At 33.3% G+C, this 16,466-nt stretch overlaps 1 protein-coding gene across 1 annotated transcript in view; it reads right to left on the reverse strand.

Annotated features, from left to right (window-relative positions):
- LOC150096605 (hepatocyte nuclear factor 4-gamma-like) overlaps positions 1-15,108 on the reverse strand; it is a 283,786-nt gene extending 268,678 nt beyond the window's left edge. Inside the window, exon 1 of the mRNA XM_090408547.1 lies at positions 14,824-15,108. Coding sequence (XP_090264673.1) covers positions 14,824-14,971 — 148 coding nt within the window. The 5' untranslated portion in view covers positions 14,972-15,108. The remainder of the gene's footprint in view (positions 1-14,823) is intronic.
- Positions 15,109-16,466: the final 1,358 nt, after the last annotated feature.

Below are 16,466 nucleotides of genomic sequence, written 5' to 3' on the forward strand. Positions count from 1 at the left end.
ATTTAAAAGCTTGTATTATTTATTTTATACGATATTTCTGGATTTCGAAAATAAAATAAAATGAATAATAATATAAGGGTAATTCATCAAAGAAAGAGCCATATGGCTTCATTTCGGCGACTTAAATATAAGGGTTTTCCTGATGAATAGGGAGGTAGCGGTAAAGTTAAAACCCACTTTCGGCATCTCAATGACCCAAGATGCTGTACAGGTACAGCAGTCTTAAATACGCAGACCGTTATTGTTAAACACGACCACGATATGCACAGGACTGTTTGGATCGGCGGAAGGAATGACACGTATTAACTGCATTACATATTGCGGTTTATGTGACTCAGCATGTTAGAGTTGTGGCTCAGTCACTAGTCAATAACTTCGAGAAAATGTCTGCAAACAAACACCTACATTCTTTATATATATAAAAGGCTACGTTCATTTACTTAGGCGATGCTCACTATGAAATCTCCGTTGAACAACTACAGCGGAAATGACATTCGTGTTAAGATTACTAAACCTGACGTGTTATCTGAGATAATGTTAACCTTACATTTGTACATTTTTTTTGGTTTATATGAACCCAATTATTCCCAATGAAATATTTTCTAATTTAGTTCTCTTATATATGAGAACTGCGAAAATAAATGAAATATTACAGATCTCAAGCAATACATAAACCTGAAAGCGAATCAACATCAAGAAGTGGCATAAAATAAACACAGACGCCATTAGTAATAAAGTCGAATGAAAGAGTTGTGCAACGACTTTGTTTTTAGTTTCTCATGCATTTTGGAAATTTCAACTTTTCGTCTCTCTCTTCAAACAAAGGATTAGTAAATTCCGTGCTTGAAATCCATTGACATTTAATGATTTCAAGCACAGAATTTACTAATCCATTGCTCGAAGAGAGATAATGTATCATTATTATCATCAAATTTCTGATGTGTCCTCAAAAGGTGTATAGGATATTTTTGACAGTACTACACGATTGTTTATATTATTACTAATTTCCTTTTGGAATCATGTGTGACACACGATTCCAAAATTAGACTCCCATATGTCAACACTTCAACATTGTCACATCTTATATTTCTGTCTTCTAGGACACTTCTGACTGTAACAATCAGAGATCTAGTTTTACCTCTGAGTCTTTTTGTCTGCCATCATGACATCAAACCTGTTTTATAACGTTTATTCTCCCATTCTGTTCAACTAAGCATATCACCTTCGATTAGCTCTGCTAATACTTTCTTGAATGTTAACAATGCCAAGTTCATTTCTAATATCTTCGCTTTTCATATGATTCTCTCATCAATACACTCCCCTAATTTTTCTCACAACTTCTAGATACGTGGTCTATATCTTGAATCGACGGTTTTATTTCTAACCCAGTTCTCAGAGCTATGAGTTAAAATTGGTTTGAACACCACCTTGTATACAGTTATTTTATGGTATTGGCTATTTTTTCTCTTATTCCATATAAATTTACTCATGAGACCTCCTCACCATACTAGTTTTGCTTATTCTGTTGTTCATTTCCATATCTGATTTGCTATATTCACTAAAACTCGTTTCAACAATTGAAAAAAAAAGCACTTTTTCAGTTTAGTTAAAGAATCTTAGACAAATGCACGGGATTTCTTTAGGAGTATAACATCATCTTAAAATAATCAGCTAATTTTGATATCTGATTTTGATATTAAGTTTAATGCTACTTTCTTTCATAATGTGATCCATATATATGATGAATAATAGTGTAGACTATGCGCTATTGTCTTATCTTACACCTGCTTTTACATCAACAAAATCTTCCTAATTATAATATATATATATATATTATACAACACATAACACAAATTTTCCTTTATCTCTAACTACTTTACAATATATATATATATATATATATATATATATATATATTATAATAATCTCGTTTACTCCCTATAATTGTAGCATTTTGAACAGCTTTTCCCTTAGCACCTCGTCCCTTTTTCGGATATATAAAACTTAAATACAGGTCCTTGTTTTATTACCACGATTTCTCAACTAAAAAGGGGAACTTCTGATCCTGACAACCTCTATTTTTGCCTGAACCCAGCTTATTCTCCACGAAGTTTCCCTTCTACAATTTTTTAGCCTCTTCTCAGGTATGCTTGCTTGCTTAAATCGTACACTGGAACACTCAGTAAGGAAATTCATCTGTAATTCTCACATTCAGTTTTATTTTTATTTTCTTCTCTTTCTTTTTTTTTAATAGATTGGAAAGAACTGTACTCCAGTCACCAGGAATTCGACCTACTGTCTGATTAGGCATTTTAAATTATGCAAGTTACCCACTGCAGAATTCAAATGAAGGTATAAAACTTTTGTACCTTCATAATTGAGTATTTATGGTCAAATAGTATTTACTATCTACGGCTGTCTTTCCACGGTTCAAGGTTTGGATGGCGTTTTCTAATCAAGTATCGATTGCATTGATCTTGAACATTTTCTGGTCTATCATTGCATGTTGCAGCTAACCATCTTTCCAAGCATTACTCCAGACATGTAGAATATTGTTTTTCGCACTTTTTATGTTACTTTTTTCATCTATGATTACTTTTACAATACTCTTTCCTCCATTTGTAAGTCCCCCCCCCTTTTTTTTTTCAATAGCTTTCAGAACATTTTGCCATCGTCGTTTTTAATTCCTAAAGGTCTTCTCATGACCTTTGTTTAGCTACTTTTACACAGAGTTTAACTCTGTTATATTTTTCTCTAGTGTGTGTGTGTGTGTGTGTGTGTGTGTGTGTGTGTGTGTGTGTGTGTGTGTGTGTGTGTGTGTGTGTGTGTGTGTGTGTGTGTGTGTTATATTTGGCATATATTTTATACGAAATTAATTTTTATACTGACGTTTACTATCATTATGCATAATTCCAAATCAGAAAAAAAAAAACTTTACACCAAGTTATTTTTACTGACTTTAATTGAACTGTGCAATATGTAGTTTCTGTTTTTGTTCGAACCAGGACCAATATCCCAATTGCCAACTGACAAAACATCAGAACATAACACAAAAGTCAAGTAAAATGAGAGTTTGATATCATAAGCATACCCTTGAAATAGATAATAGGAAATCAGCTGTTAATATGGGAATGAATCGTTAAGAAACATTACATCTAAAATATCGTTATGTATGCTTCTTCATAGATGAAGAAGCTACTGCATTAGCAGTACTCCGAATTGAGGTGAAAGGTCATCCGGTTCTTACAAAAAAAAAAAAAAAAAAAAACCAAATCATTCCACTGCTATAATCTAACACTACTTTTATTACTCCACTTTCGGTTTCACTCCAAAATTTCCATCACTGAATAAACTACCCCATTCAAGAATTACCTTGATTACCTTGATGGATCTATGTTTCACTCAGGATTTCTCCATGAGTGCAGGTCACAAAGATGCCTCCAACGATCTCGAACTTGAGCCTCTCTCTTCCATGTTATACCCATAAATTTCACTAATGGATCCTCACATCTTGCAGGTGGTTTTCTTGGTTTTTTCTTTATTCTTGGTTGCCAGTTGAGTATTCTATATATGTCCACCTGTTATTCCTGAGTCTGGCTATGTGACTGCCCATCTCATCTTGCTTTCATATACTGCAGTTACAACATCTTTTATGCCTGATCTCTTTCTTAGTTCCGTGTTTCTAACATATTTCATTTTGCTGACGTTACAAATCCCACGTTCTATTGCATGCTGAGTTATTCTGAGAGTCTCTTCTTCTTTTCTTGTCGTGTTCCATGTTTCTGATCTATATGTGATTGATGGAAGAATGTCAGTATTAAATAGTTTTGCCTTCGAAAAGATGTCAAGATTTGGATCAGTAAGTGTTTCTTTAGTCTGCTGAATGATAGCCTTGCAGCTTTCTTTCTTTTTGCTAGTTCTTCAGATAAATCGTTATTCATTTTTATTGTTTGTCCTAAGTAATTGTAGGAGTCGACTTGTTCTATAAGGATGTTATTAATACTGTACATAGGTGATTGTCACTTGTGTAGATGTTTTTAATCCATTTTATGGATTAAATGCTTACTTTCAAGAATTGCAAGTTACAAGTAACGGAATTGCAAAATGACGAAACAGAACTTACGCCCTGCTTTAGTTAAATGAGTAAAAGTAATTCATCACATTAAAAAAAAAATTCTTTATATAGGAAAAATTGACTCTCTGGGCAAGTGCCCTCCCCAAATCGCTGTCTCAGCCTAGATATGATCAGACTAGAGGCAACTAACACGGTTTGATTTGTTTATTTGAAATTCTTCAAGTTTTGTAATTTAAATTTTTACAGTAGATCGCGTAATTCAGAAGGCCTGGTCAAAAGAGCAAATCCTGGATGATTGAACTATTTTTACAAACAGGGACACAAATCTGATATAAGAATATCATTGAATATAACTTTTCAGGAATATCTGAAAGAAGCTAAAATGTTTGGCAAAATTTTAGAACACAACACGCGGTCAGCAATTTCCCAATTTTTTTAATATATATATATATATATATATATATATATATATATATATATATATATATATATAGAGAGAGAGAGAGAGAGAGAGAGAGAGAGAGAGAGAGAGAGAGAGAGTAAATGACTCGGTTAGATGCCATGTTTATAATTATTAACTGACTTAAACACCGAGAAAAAATACAAGAAATTTAATAAGGTTTCACTACTAGTTTCATCGGAAATGCCGACTTCGTCAGGTGAATACAGTACCATGGAGAAGACAACATCTTAAAAATATATTGTACTTTAGACAAAAACAGAGTTTAGAACAGGTAGTAATTATGTTTGAAACTCACGTAAAACGTTTTATTAACGTAGAATTTTTGCCTAAGTGGCATCTTCAGTACGATAACAACAATAGAACACAAAATAAAATACAATTTTTTTTTATAATTCTTTTAATCATGTCAGCTCACGATATTTCATTATTGAAACAAATATATATAATAAATTAATATAATAAGATATTAATCAGAAATTTACATAAGATTGTTACAGTAATATTTCCCATAAAGGGATAACCGAAAGGCCATCAGATTGTTTAAGTTTGGTCGGTTTAGAAAGGCCTCAAAGTTCTCCTTGTATAACCGCTCTATAAGAAATCTGCTTTTATGTAAAAGTTTAGTTTCCTCCAAAAAAAACTGTTTGGTTGAGATAGCAGGTTCCGCTAAGCCAGACTGTTCAGGTTCAGGACACTGGATATATGATTTATGTTCCTCACAACGGATCTGAAGAAGTTAAAAGTCATTGGCAGTAACTTTAGTAAAGAGAAAGCTCTTTTACTTTTAAACTTTAACAGTTTAATAGCAGCAAGCTTTTTATCCCCCTGGTTAGCGTATTCGCTTTCCAAACAACAGACTGCGGGTTCGAATCCTGCTGTTGGATTCGAACCCGCAGAGTTCTCTGTATGCGAGATGAGTTTCATCATCTGGTGCCGAAACAATTATCATGTTCATTGGAGGCTTGAAAAAAGAGTTCCCTGTCAAATTTGAACCAGACTTATCATAAAGAGGGAATGAACTCTATTTTTGACACTTTCTTACCCGGAATGCTGGATATAACGAAACTACATGTATCGCTTTCTTTCTTTTTTTTTTTTTTTTGAAAAAATCAAAGTGTAGTTGGGACAGCTGAAGTGGATGGTAGTTGTTGAGTCCGTGAAAGTCGTGGTTCTGTTCTGTGGAAAACAACACCTATGGTTGAGAAGCATGGAAGTGGTAGTGCACATAATTTATGTGTCTCTTTACGCCACAATTAAAATAATAAATAAATAAATAAAAATAATCATTCACAAGAATCCATTAAGACATCAGCTACAGTTAATTTGGGCTCTACTAATCATGGAACTGCAGCAAACTGATTGATATGACTAATATGGCAACCTAGGATAACCTTTTAATGGAATAAATAAAACAGAGTAAAAAGTTACATTTTATTTCCATTAAAATGCAGTTATTTTTCATAAAATGATATTATGAAAAATCAGCATCATTTGCTCATTTCTAAACTTAATAATACTGCACACCCTTTAGATTTATAAGGACAGTGCATGTATGCATGTACGTCTTCTATAGTTCTATTACAAATCTCTCGAATTTCAGAAATTCTTAATATTAAATATTAATTTTAACAATACTGTTTTTAAAATAACATTACTGGTCTCATACAGAAGTCGTAAGGAAATGTTTTTTTTTCCCTTCGGAAATGTTTTTCGTCCTGCACCCAGTCAAACAGGCCTGGAAAAAACATACGTACGTGATCTATACCCGAAAAACATATTTAGGCATAATGCTAACTAGCCAGGTATCTAAAATAATGGTTCCAAAACCCGAGCATACGTGGCACTTAAGGGCCTGTAAATACTGCGGATTATTATTATTGTTGTTGGATTAATCTTCTTCGATATTACTACTTATGATTCGCTTAGCTTTTGATACTGTAGCGTCTTTAGCTCAATTTTCTCTTGCTTTCTTTTTTTAAAAAAAAAACTGGTGCTTCTAAAAAGCGATTTAGTTTGCTGTTAATCTGTAGTTTCCTCAAATGATACATGCGAGTTTGTTTACACACACACACACACACACACACACACACACACACACACACACACACACACACACACACACACACACACACACACACACACACACACACACACGAGAGAGAGAGAATAACAGTTTATTTATAATAACATTTGTTGTTTAATTATTTTTTTAATTGTATATGAGTCGAGATTATTTATAAAACTGTATATGAATTTGAAGTTATTTATGTTCTCTAATTCTAGTATTGAAGAATAATTATAGAAGAATAATAACCGAAGAACAACAAACTGAAATGAAATGAATTTAATTTAATACTAGTGCAGAATAAACTACTTGTCATAGGGTCAGGGTGACTCGTACTGTGTACAATGTGGACTGCGAACAGATTAAGGGGGGCGGTATGCGTCTCCATGATAACAAATATTTCAAGAAGTAATAATTATTTATCCAAAGAAATTAGTAGACCATAATTTAATTGTGCTAAATGACAGTATACTGACTAAATTGCACAGTATCACTGTATGTTAACTATTAAAGGTATACGTCACATAGTTAAATACTAAAGCTACTTTATTGCAATTGTTAGAGACAATAAGCCGCATTTGCACTTTATCTATATGTTCTTTAGTAGGGCAAACTAAGGCAAACTTTCTGTCTTAATTGCTGACTATATTTTGTCCGATATAGGAATACTTTAACTGCATTGCATTGTATTCTGTGCTTATTGTTGTGCTATCATTTATTGACTTGATTCACCACCTTGTTAGATTACATGTTTGTAACACGTCCCGTTCCATCTTCATCTATGTAATTAGATCAAATGATCAGGTAGCTTGATCTTGCTATCGTGGTGGAAGTCCTTCTGTTAGCACTGATTTCGGGAATTTGATGTTGTATCACTGATTTCAGTGGAATTAGTTTAGCTTTTGTTAGTGCATTGGCATCAGCAAGAGTTAGCATATTTATCTTGGTTGAGTTCTCTGGCCTCTTTTACTAGTTTATCAGCTGCTTCATTGTAATCAATGCCTACATGAGCAGGAATCCATTGTAAAATGCAACTTTTACCTAAATGCTTTAGTTGATTTAAGAGTTTATGGATGTCTTGTGTGAGCTTGGTATTGCCACTTTTGATTGCCTCCATAGCTGATCTTGAGTCACTGTAAATTATAATTCTTTCAGATTGTTGAGATGATGACAGTTTTAAGTAGGCTTCTAGTGCTTTATTTATTGCGTAGAGTTCGCTGGTAAAATTGGAAGCGATTCTCCCAGATCCAACTTTTATCGAAAGTTTTTCACCTTTCAGGAGCAGAAGGAGAACACCAGCGCCTCCATTAATCATATTGGTGTCTGACGATCCATCGGTATAATAACAAATAACCCGTTTGGACTTTGAAAGAAGGTCGATAGTATTTAGGCCTTTTTCTTTGAGCATTTCTTTTGGTTCTTTTTTTTTTGTACAGAGTTTGGTAAGGTTTAGATTTATGGAGGTATTTGAAGGTAAAGGACTGGAAAATAGAGGTTCTTTGTTTATATGGGCATTTAGCTGATCAAGACCTATTTCTTTCCTGATAGTGTCATCATATTGTACAGTTGATGATCTGTGAAGTCTGCATTTTTGGTTCCAATGTTCATAAGTTTTTAGGGAGATATGATCACTTTGAAAGCTCCGATATTATTTATGAATTTTATGGTGGCAAATTTTCGTCTGTCCTCCAGCAGGTCAAGCCCATATTCTTGTTGGGCTCTAAATGTTGTTAGTGGATGAGACTGCACCAGTGATAATCTTGGATGCTTTTGCTTGTATTTTGTCTAATTTTTTCTTTACCGATGAGGCCGAAGGTGACCAGATAGGTGCTGCATATTCCATTATTGGCCTTATTAGTGTAGTGTAAGTAGTTTTGAGGATTTTTGGCTTTGCGCCCCAATTTGTTCAACAAAGCCTTTTCAGTATATTTAAATTTTTTTAGAGCTCATTTGTTCTAATCGTGATTAGAGCTGATGAATCTAGATCAGACAGCTCAATTTTAATAAAAGACGAAAGATGGGGGAAAATACAGAACTAACCTTAAATACATCAGAAAAATGACAGAGCAAATTTATGTGATATCAAATAATTCAGAAACTGGGCCCGAAAACTCACTCAATAAATATTCTGTTTTAAATGGGAATCAAATGTAGGAACATCACTAAGGAAGGAAAAAAAATTAAAATCGAAAAGTTTCCAAGCTGAAGTCTGTTTCTCAGGATCTTTTGTACTGTTACAGCAATATTACAATAATTATCTCGGCATGGTAAACGAACATTTTATTGTCGAAAAAAAAAGTGCAATTTTAGTATAACATTTGACAGTTTATCTTATGAAAAGTAGACGTTCAGTCCACGTCAGAATGATGTTTCGGTGTCACAGTGAAATAGAATTTATTATTATTATTAAACTATCTTAGGCGTTACACTATCATGCTGAGACAACTTTTCTGTAAAATAGCGAACAACAATAACTATCCCATATCAAATCAGATCTCAGCATATAACATCATTATAGGTAGAAAATAAGGGGATAAACATCCTTTGTTGTTTTATAGCCTTTTGGCTTTTTATCTTTACTATCATTATAGGTAATTATAATATATGGAAAAACAACATATCAGTTCTGTGTACCAGACCTATTAAATAAACTTCCTCCATGCGATATATAGAACCTAACTTCATATGCTGCTTCAAAGAGAGCTTTGTGGTCCCTTTACCTATACTCAACACTTGGTAATAACAATGCCGCATATTATTAAAGTAGCCACATGCCAAAAAAAAGTGTCATTTTATTGGAATGGTTAAATTACCTGTTACTACTTAAAAAAGAAATGTTACACACACACACACACAAATTTTCTTAAACATATATATATACTTTAATGGCATCGAAAACATTTTCATATAAGCTAAATGTTAGCTTCGAAAGATGTGAACAAAATAATAAATATGCTGCTAAGATTATTATTATTACGTATATTTATAAAAAAAAAATGAACTCTCTCAGCATTCTGCAATAACTGTATTACAAAATGTAATAATTATATTTTAATTGTACATATATCTGTATACAGTACTCTGTACACATTATAACAGTAATTACTAGTAGTATTAGCATATAAGCTATGTCCTTCCTGATTTACACTTACTCGTAGACCCCACACTTCACCTTGTAGGCATTCGAAACCGAAATCTTTCGGAATAGGTTGGTTAATCCTTATACCAGGGCTGTCTTATGTCTGTATATGTGTGTTCACTGTTTGCCTGTTCTGAGGGACGAAAAACTCGAGTTTCCGGGTGAAAAAACCCTCAACCTCCGCACAAGACCGGCTAACTCACCTTTATTCGAAAGAGACCAGATAAAAGTTCCTCACGTCATAGATGCAAATCAAACTCAGTTATTTCCGACACAGGGCTTCGTCTATACCGACTGTGCTACCGACATATGTATATTGTGACATTATGAATAAATTTTGAGTTTAGAAAAAAAATATATTAAGTACATATGTTTGTCTGTGTGCACAAGACTGGACAAATATATATTTTTCAGTCTTGTGCAGTCATATAATAAAGTATATATTTTATGTAATGTGTGATATTTTCCTAACTTTGTTTATTCTACTTTTCTATCGCAGTTTTCCTATTTTATAGTAAAAATGTAAATGCCATAAATTAATTCTGGATATTTGAAAAAATACTATATCTACTTTTAATGTGACTCCCATCCACGAAACCTATAGTATATTAGTACCTTGGATGAGCTATGGATTTTCCCCCTGTTTTTACTAGTTTTTTTTTATAATTGTTTAGTATTTTTACCTAGTCTGGAAACTCGCTCGAGAGACCAAACATGGAACTTTTTCAAGCCACATTAGGTTTACAGTAAGGCAATGGTCTCACACCTAGCGATATGATTCATCTTCCACCTGAAGACAATCACAAACATCTATGCGTACGGTAGGATTCGATCCCGCAGCCAGTAATTGGAGAATGTACAAGCTAACTACTCGGTCAGCCAGGCCGTCAGTTGATTACCAGCAACATGCAACTTTCAAATAATTTATTTCTTTATGTACATTTTATAATCTCATTGATGACACCTTTACATCTCGTTTTTGTATGAAAGACCTCATAAATTATTCAAATACTATTTTAAAAAAAAAATTATCCATAACCTATGAAAAAAGTGCCCGCCCAAGACCTCCGCCCCATTTTTTTAATATGTCCTAATAATATGTTAATATGTTCCATAACGTGATGAGTGGTGCTGTATTGTTGCTCGGAGAACATTTTTTCTGTGTGAGAACCATCCCAAGAAGCTGAAGTTAATAAATAATAAGAATAGGGAGAACAGTAAAAAACAACATTGATTTATTTTGAAAAATATTATTTGTTACATTAATTTGCGATACTAGAATGCTCTGGCTCTTTATTTTACGCGTATTCGTCTGCGTTTTTCCAAAGTTGAAAAAAAGTTTTTTTTTTTATTAAATTAAAAAAAAAACTATTTTGTCCAGTCTGCAGCTACTCACTAGAAAAAACATATTTCACATGTTTAGGACAAGATAGTATACATGCACTTAAGTATCAGATATGTGATATAAACACTGCGAAATCAGTGCTTCTTAATTATTTCATGAGATGATTTAAAAATTGAACTACCAAATGTCTATAAATATATAAACGATAACAGCTCCTAATTATTATTATTATTTATTATTATATACTGTAATTCATTTTATCTTATGTATTTGGAATTCAGCAAAGGATGAATATTAGATTACCTATTTCTTTGATAATCACGTTGAAATAACATCTCCTTAACACATTTGTTAGCGATGATGCCCTTTTGCAAGAAAGACCTGAATTTGACTCCAGTCTGTATGACGCCAGTAATTTCTGAAGACGTTTCGACTGAAGGTGTTAACTGTTTCACAAGGTTTCGTGAAATAGACAAACCGACTTGAGAACACACACACACACACACACACACACACACACACACACACACACACACACACACACACACACACACACACACACACACACACACACACACACACACACACACACACACAGATTAATGTTTTGGCGTAATTTTAGCAAACCAAACAATGTCACATGATGAAACTTTTAAACAAAATCGTATTTTCGTTAGGATATACGAAATTGGAATATAAATGATTAAATGCAGCCTTGAAAAGCTTAGCTACTGTTTTAAACCTAAATGGATATGAAATAAGTCTCGAAGACAGTAATATTGAATTCTCAATCTTCCCTTTGCGAATGAATGAAACTTGGAGGAAAACTGCAGATATATATCTGTGCTCCATATAGCGATGCTGACAATTCTTACTGGATATGATATACGACAGGTTTTATCGACCTTGATGCTGGAAATCAGAGAATAGCCAGTGTCATTAATGAAATACCAGTGGAAAATTTTGACTTGAAGTCTCTCTCTCAAGAAATAACTGTCGTATGTTGCATTTGTTATTATTTTTCTTAACTATAACACGAGCATGTTTATAATGTGTATGTGTTATATTTATAATTTAATATACGAAATTTAGGATATACTTATTTTGATTGTGTTAGTCTGGATTGGGTTCTTTCACGGTATTTAGAAACAATTAATTACTTTCTTGAGAGATTGCACAGAAAATCCATTCTGTATAATGTTTGACTGCAGGGTATAACTTAGAATTTTTGATACAATTTTAAGATTTGCGAAGGAAATCTTTAAAGAAGTTTAGGGAATGCATTCATTCAAGAGTTCTAAGATTATAATGTTTATGTAAGGATTCATTAATCACTTAGGAATTCATGCAATAATATAAACAAACCATATACCAACACAAGAACGAATATTCCCATTTCACAGAGGGAGGATGGCCTGCAGGTTGAGGATCGGCGTTTCGGATTTTTGAAATTATTTTAAAGGCATCCCGATTCAGGTACGTACTGGATAGAAAAGTCGTTACGACACCATTCCCTTAAATCATTAAAAGAAAATTCAAAAATTATTTGAATTTTTTTATAAAAATAAAAATTGTAAGAGCCAATAATGAAAAAAAAAGCTGCTTTTATCCACATAACCTCTCGAAAAATATATACATATCTATCTCCAAAAATCTCTCTAAAAATGCTTATTGCTCGCCTTGAAGAAAGCAGTCCTAATTGATAGTCCATCTTTCAAAGACTCATTCCAATCACTTTCATGCATTCAGCTTTTGCTTTGTGCTTCCTCCGTAGGTAATTTCATAGTTGTTTTCTTTCTTCTTAATCCCTAGCCCAAGCACGATAATAATATGCTATTGGTTTGCAACCTTCGTGTAGGATTGATCTTAAAAAATGTTTAAAAGTTTATTTCATGCAGCTTTTCGGTGGTTACATGTTGAGTACATTTTTAAAGTTGTTACATAGAAATGAGTCTATATCTGTATTCACTTCTTCAACAGATTGTTTTATCTACAATTATAAGAAAAATACTGGCTTTTTATGTACTCTAGACATAATTTTGTTTTGTCTAATTTTGCCACTATGAATGGCCAATTGAAACTAAAATCGAAATTACTCGACAAAATTTAATAAAGATCCTAAATACCAATTATATTTCGTTAATCATTAGACAACGCGGACTCATTTAGCTAATTTTGTAATTAAAGACGCACCGATTGAAACCCCAAATTAAACCACATAGATATCTTAATGTGTTCATCTCAAATTTTTATTAAACTGCACTCAACCAGAAATGAGTTCTTACAATACATAATTTTGAAATGTTGTCCATTTGTTTCTGAAAATAGTCCAACTGAAATAAAAATTGGATCTACAAATTTCTATAGAAATTCCAAATAACTCGACGACTGTTATGGGTACTTATGCAATTTGCGAAACGCATCTAAAACAGCTTTAGGTTCATTATGATTAGGAATGGTGCTACTATAGAAGAGAAAATTTATTAGGAAATGTACCTTTTAATATTTATTTACAAACATTCCATACTTGTTTATCATTTAGTTACGATTCTCCTCTCTCCTCTTCTGCATAATTCAAATTAATCAAAAACTAATCCGAAAAGTTAATGAACTAAAATTGAACTCGAGAATGTTGCAAAAACCTTAATGAAAACAAATGCAGCTATAACAGTTTGACCAGTAGTTTACCAACCTTGCACCAGTATATACAGAACGAATCAGTTGCTTAAATCTTTTCCAAGAAATGTGCTGTTTGTATGACAAACAAAAACTTGACTTTACGAAAATTGATTTTTACATTACGAACTCACAATACTGAAAGATCGTTTACGTAATTTTTCATAGTATAATCTTGTAAAATATCTTTCAGTAACTGTTAAGTCCCAAATTCATCTCTCTTGGTATATGCCTTTCAAAGTTATAGCAGTTTTATCAATGATTATTTTTTAAAAATTATTGGATCACATCATTTACCAAATGAAGTATAAAAATAATGTATAATTAATTTGAGGGTCTATTATTTCATAATTATTATTTTGAAGTGAACTGTATCAGTTTCATAATTATATTTTAATTCACAGAGAGGGTAGCTCGGACAGAACTATAAGCACAACAAAGTGCTTATAGTTCTGCCCTCTAGAACCATGCAGTTGTTTCATCAGTATTAATTTGCTTGTTGTAAAAAAGTATTTTCTCCTCTCTTTCACTCACTGTCTCTCCCTCCTATCGTATTCTATCAGCAAGAGCGAAAGAAACATTCAGTAAGAGTTATTTATTACTGTTGTTGTCGTCTATGTTAAGTGTGGAGCCCCTTAAAGTGCAAAGCTTTGGAATTGTCCTTCTTGCGCCTATTAGGAAATCCTCTGATTTAACTGTATCCTCAACTCTTGTTCTTCAAGAAGAGGAAATTTTATTTTTAATCTCGCATTTGGCTACTTAAACACATAATGCAAACAAACGTTTTTCGACTGCAATTAGGAATGACAAATTTTTCTTCATTATTACACATGGAATAGCAGGCACGCATATAAAATTGTTTTATTAATTAATTTCTCAACCGTTTGTATGATAAGGCATCGTGGTTTTCTCTACCGAAGATAAAGGTGCCCTCTCTAACCTCTAGATTATAAACAACGCAAAGTAATTATTTACTGAACTTAAGCGTTAAAAAAAAAAAGTGGTCAGGCCTTAAATGCCAGAAGCATATTTACAAAAAAAATGCACAAAAAAACCTTACCTCCTATGGAAATGCATGCCGCTAAGGCGGGTGCTACGTTAGCATTTTGAACGATAACACTGCTATTCAGGGGGTGCGATGTAACATTAGAGACAGTGGCTGGCGGCCCGACTAATACTCCAGGCGTCGGGTGATGATCTTCGTTCATGTTTTGCAGCGGGTGGGCACCAGCTGACAAGAAGACTAACAAACGGGTGTGCTGTCAGGGTCAAATTTCAGTCCGAGTCGCGGCACTTTTGGACTTGCACCTCTAGGGCTGAAGTACAGCGGTCGCCCTCAACCTGAGTACGCCTCTAGGCAACTGCACAGTTTTACCTGCGTTAGCACGTGACACGTTAAGCACCGAGGGCGCTTCAGTCTTGGCACGTGATAAGTAATCTTGTTTGGTTTCCGTTTCGATTCCAACAGAAGACAAGTCTTATTGAGACTGTAGCCGTGTTCTTATTTTGAGTTTCGATAAATGGATTTATGCTACATTTTATTCCGATTGTATGGATTAATCGTGCAAAAAATAAAACATAACTAAAACTGAGCTTCTTTTTCTTTCTTTCTTTTTTTTTTTTTAATTTCACATTTCTGTTAACAACATGGAAAATAGTCTAATGGGAACAAATCCCATACCTTTTAACTTGTGACAAAGAGAAGCAAGATTTCTTCTTTTAGTAATCTGTCTTCAGAAAGTATACATTTTGTTGAAAAAAGGTTTACTTGACAAAATAGTTTGGATTTAGTTTGTTTCAAAAGACAAATGATTTTTTTTTTTTTTTTACAGCAATACTACGTTCAGATCTAAATACTTTGGGAACTATTCGTTTCGTCTAAAGACACAAAATATTTCTGCAACCTTTTGTGTCCTTATATGCGACTTCGAGCTGATAATCATCCGATCTCTTTAAATATATACGAATTCAAATCTCGTATATCCTCAATATACTCCCAATATCCTTAACCTTTTCTCTGTCAGCTCTTCTATATATATTGTAGATGTTAATTATCCTCTTGGTAACTCAGATTTTATAAGCTGAGTTACCAAGATAAAATAAAACTTGGGTAGTTATTCGCCGAAGTTGTATTTTATTAATTGAATAATTGAAATAATCCTTTCTAGAATGAAAGCCTTCATTCACCATTACACTGTGAACTTCCAGCAGGTGCAAGTGCTAGAAGGCAGTCTGTAATCAAAATTTTGCGTACCACAAGTACTCTACCTTTTCAAAAACTTAGACTTCACACAGCTTATGGATGCTCGCAACTTCTATTAAAACCATCATCAAATCAAATGTAGAGCGTTTGCTTCCAACTCAAATGCTGTTGCATTCTTCTTCCTCTCGTTGACATTTAGACATCATATACCATCATTTTACATCTCTCTTCTCTTCCAGTTTCTTTATACATAATCAACAGTAAATCACATCTCGCCATACTAAGAATGGCTAACTGCATGTCTTCTTTGGTCTTTCAGCAGAAAGACTGCAGAAGAATTTCGAATAGTTTGGATACGAACAAGTTTTTGATTCTGGTGATCCTTCCCTGTTATGTTTAAAACTTGTGCTGCAGAAACTGAGCCATATTGTTCATTGTTGTAGCAATCCATATTATATTCTTCGGGCATATATCATACAACACGGAAGTACCTGCATTCA

This window comes from Typopeltis vanoorti, chromosome 18 (assembly GCF_054136105.1).
Source record: "Typopeltis vanoorti isolate ZY-2024b chromosome 18, IOZ_Tvanoo_1.0, whole genome shotgun sequence".
Lineage (NCBI taxonomy): Eukaryota > Metazoa > Arthropoda > Arachnida > Uropygi > Thelyphonidae > Typopeltis > Typopeltis vanoorti.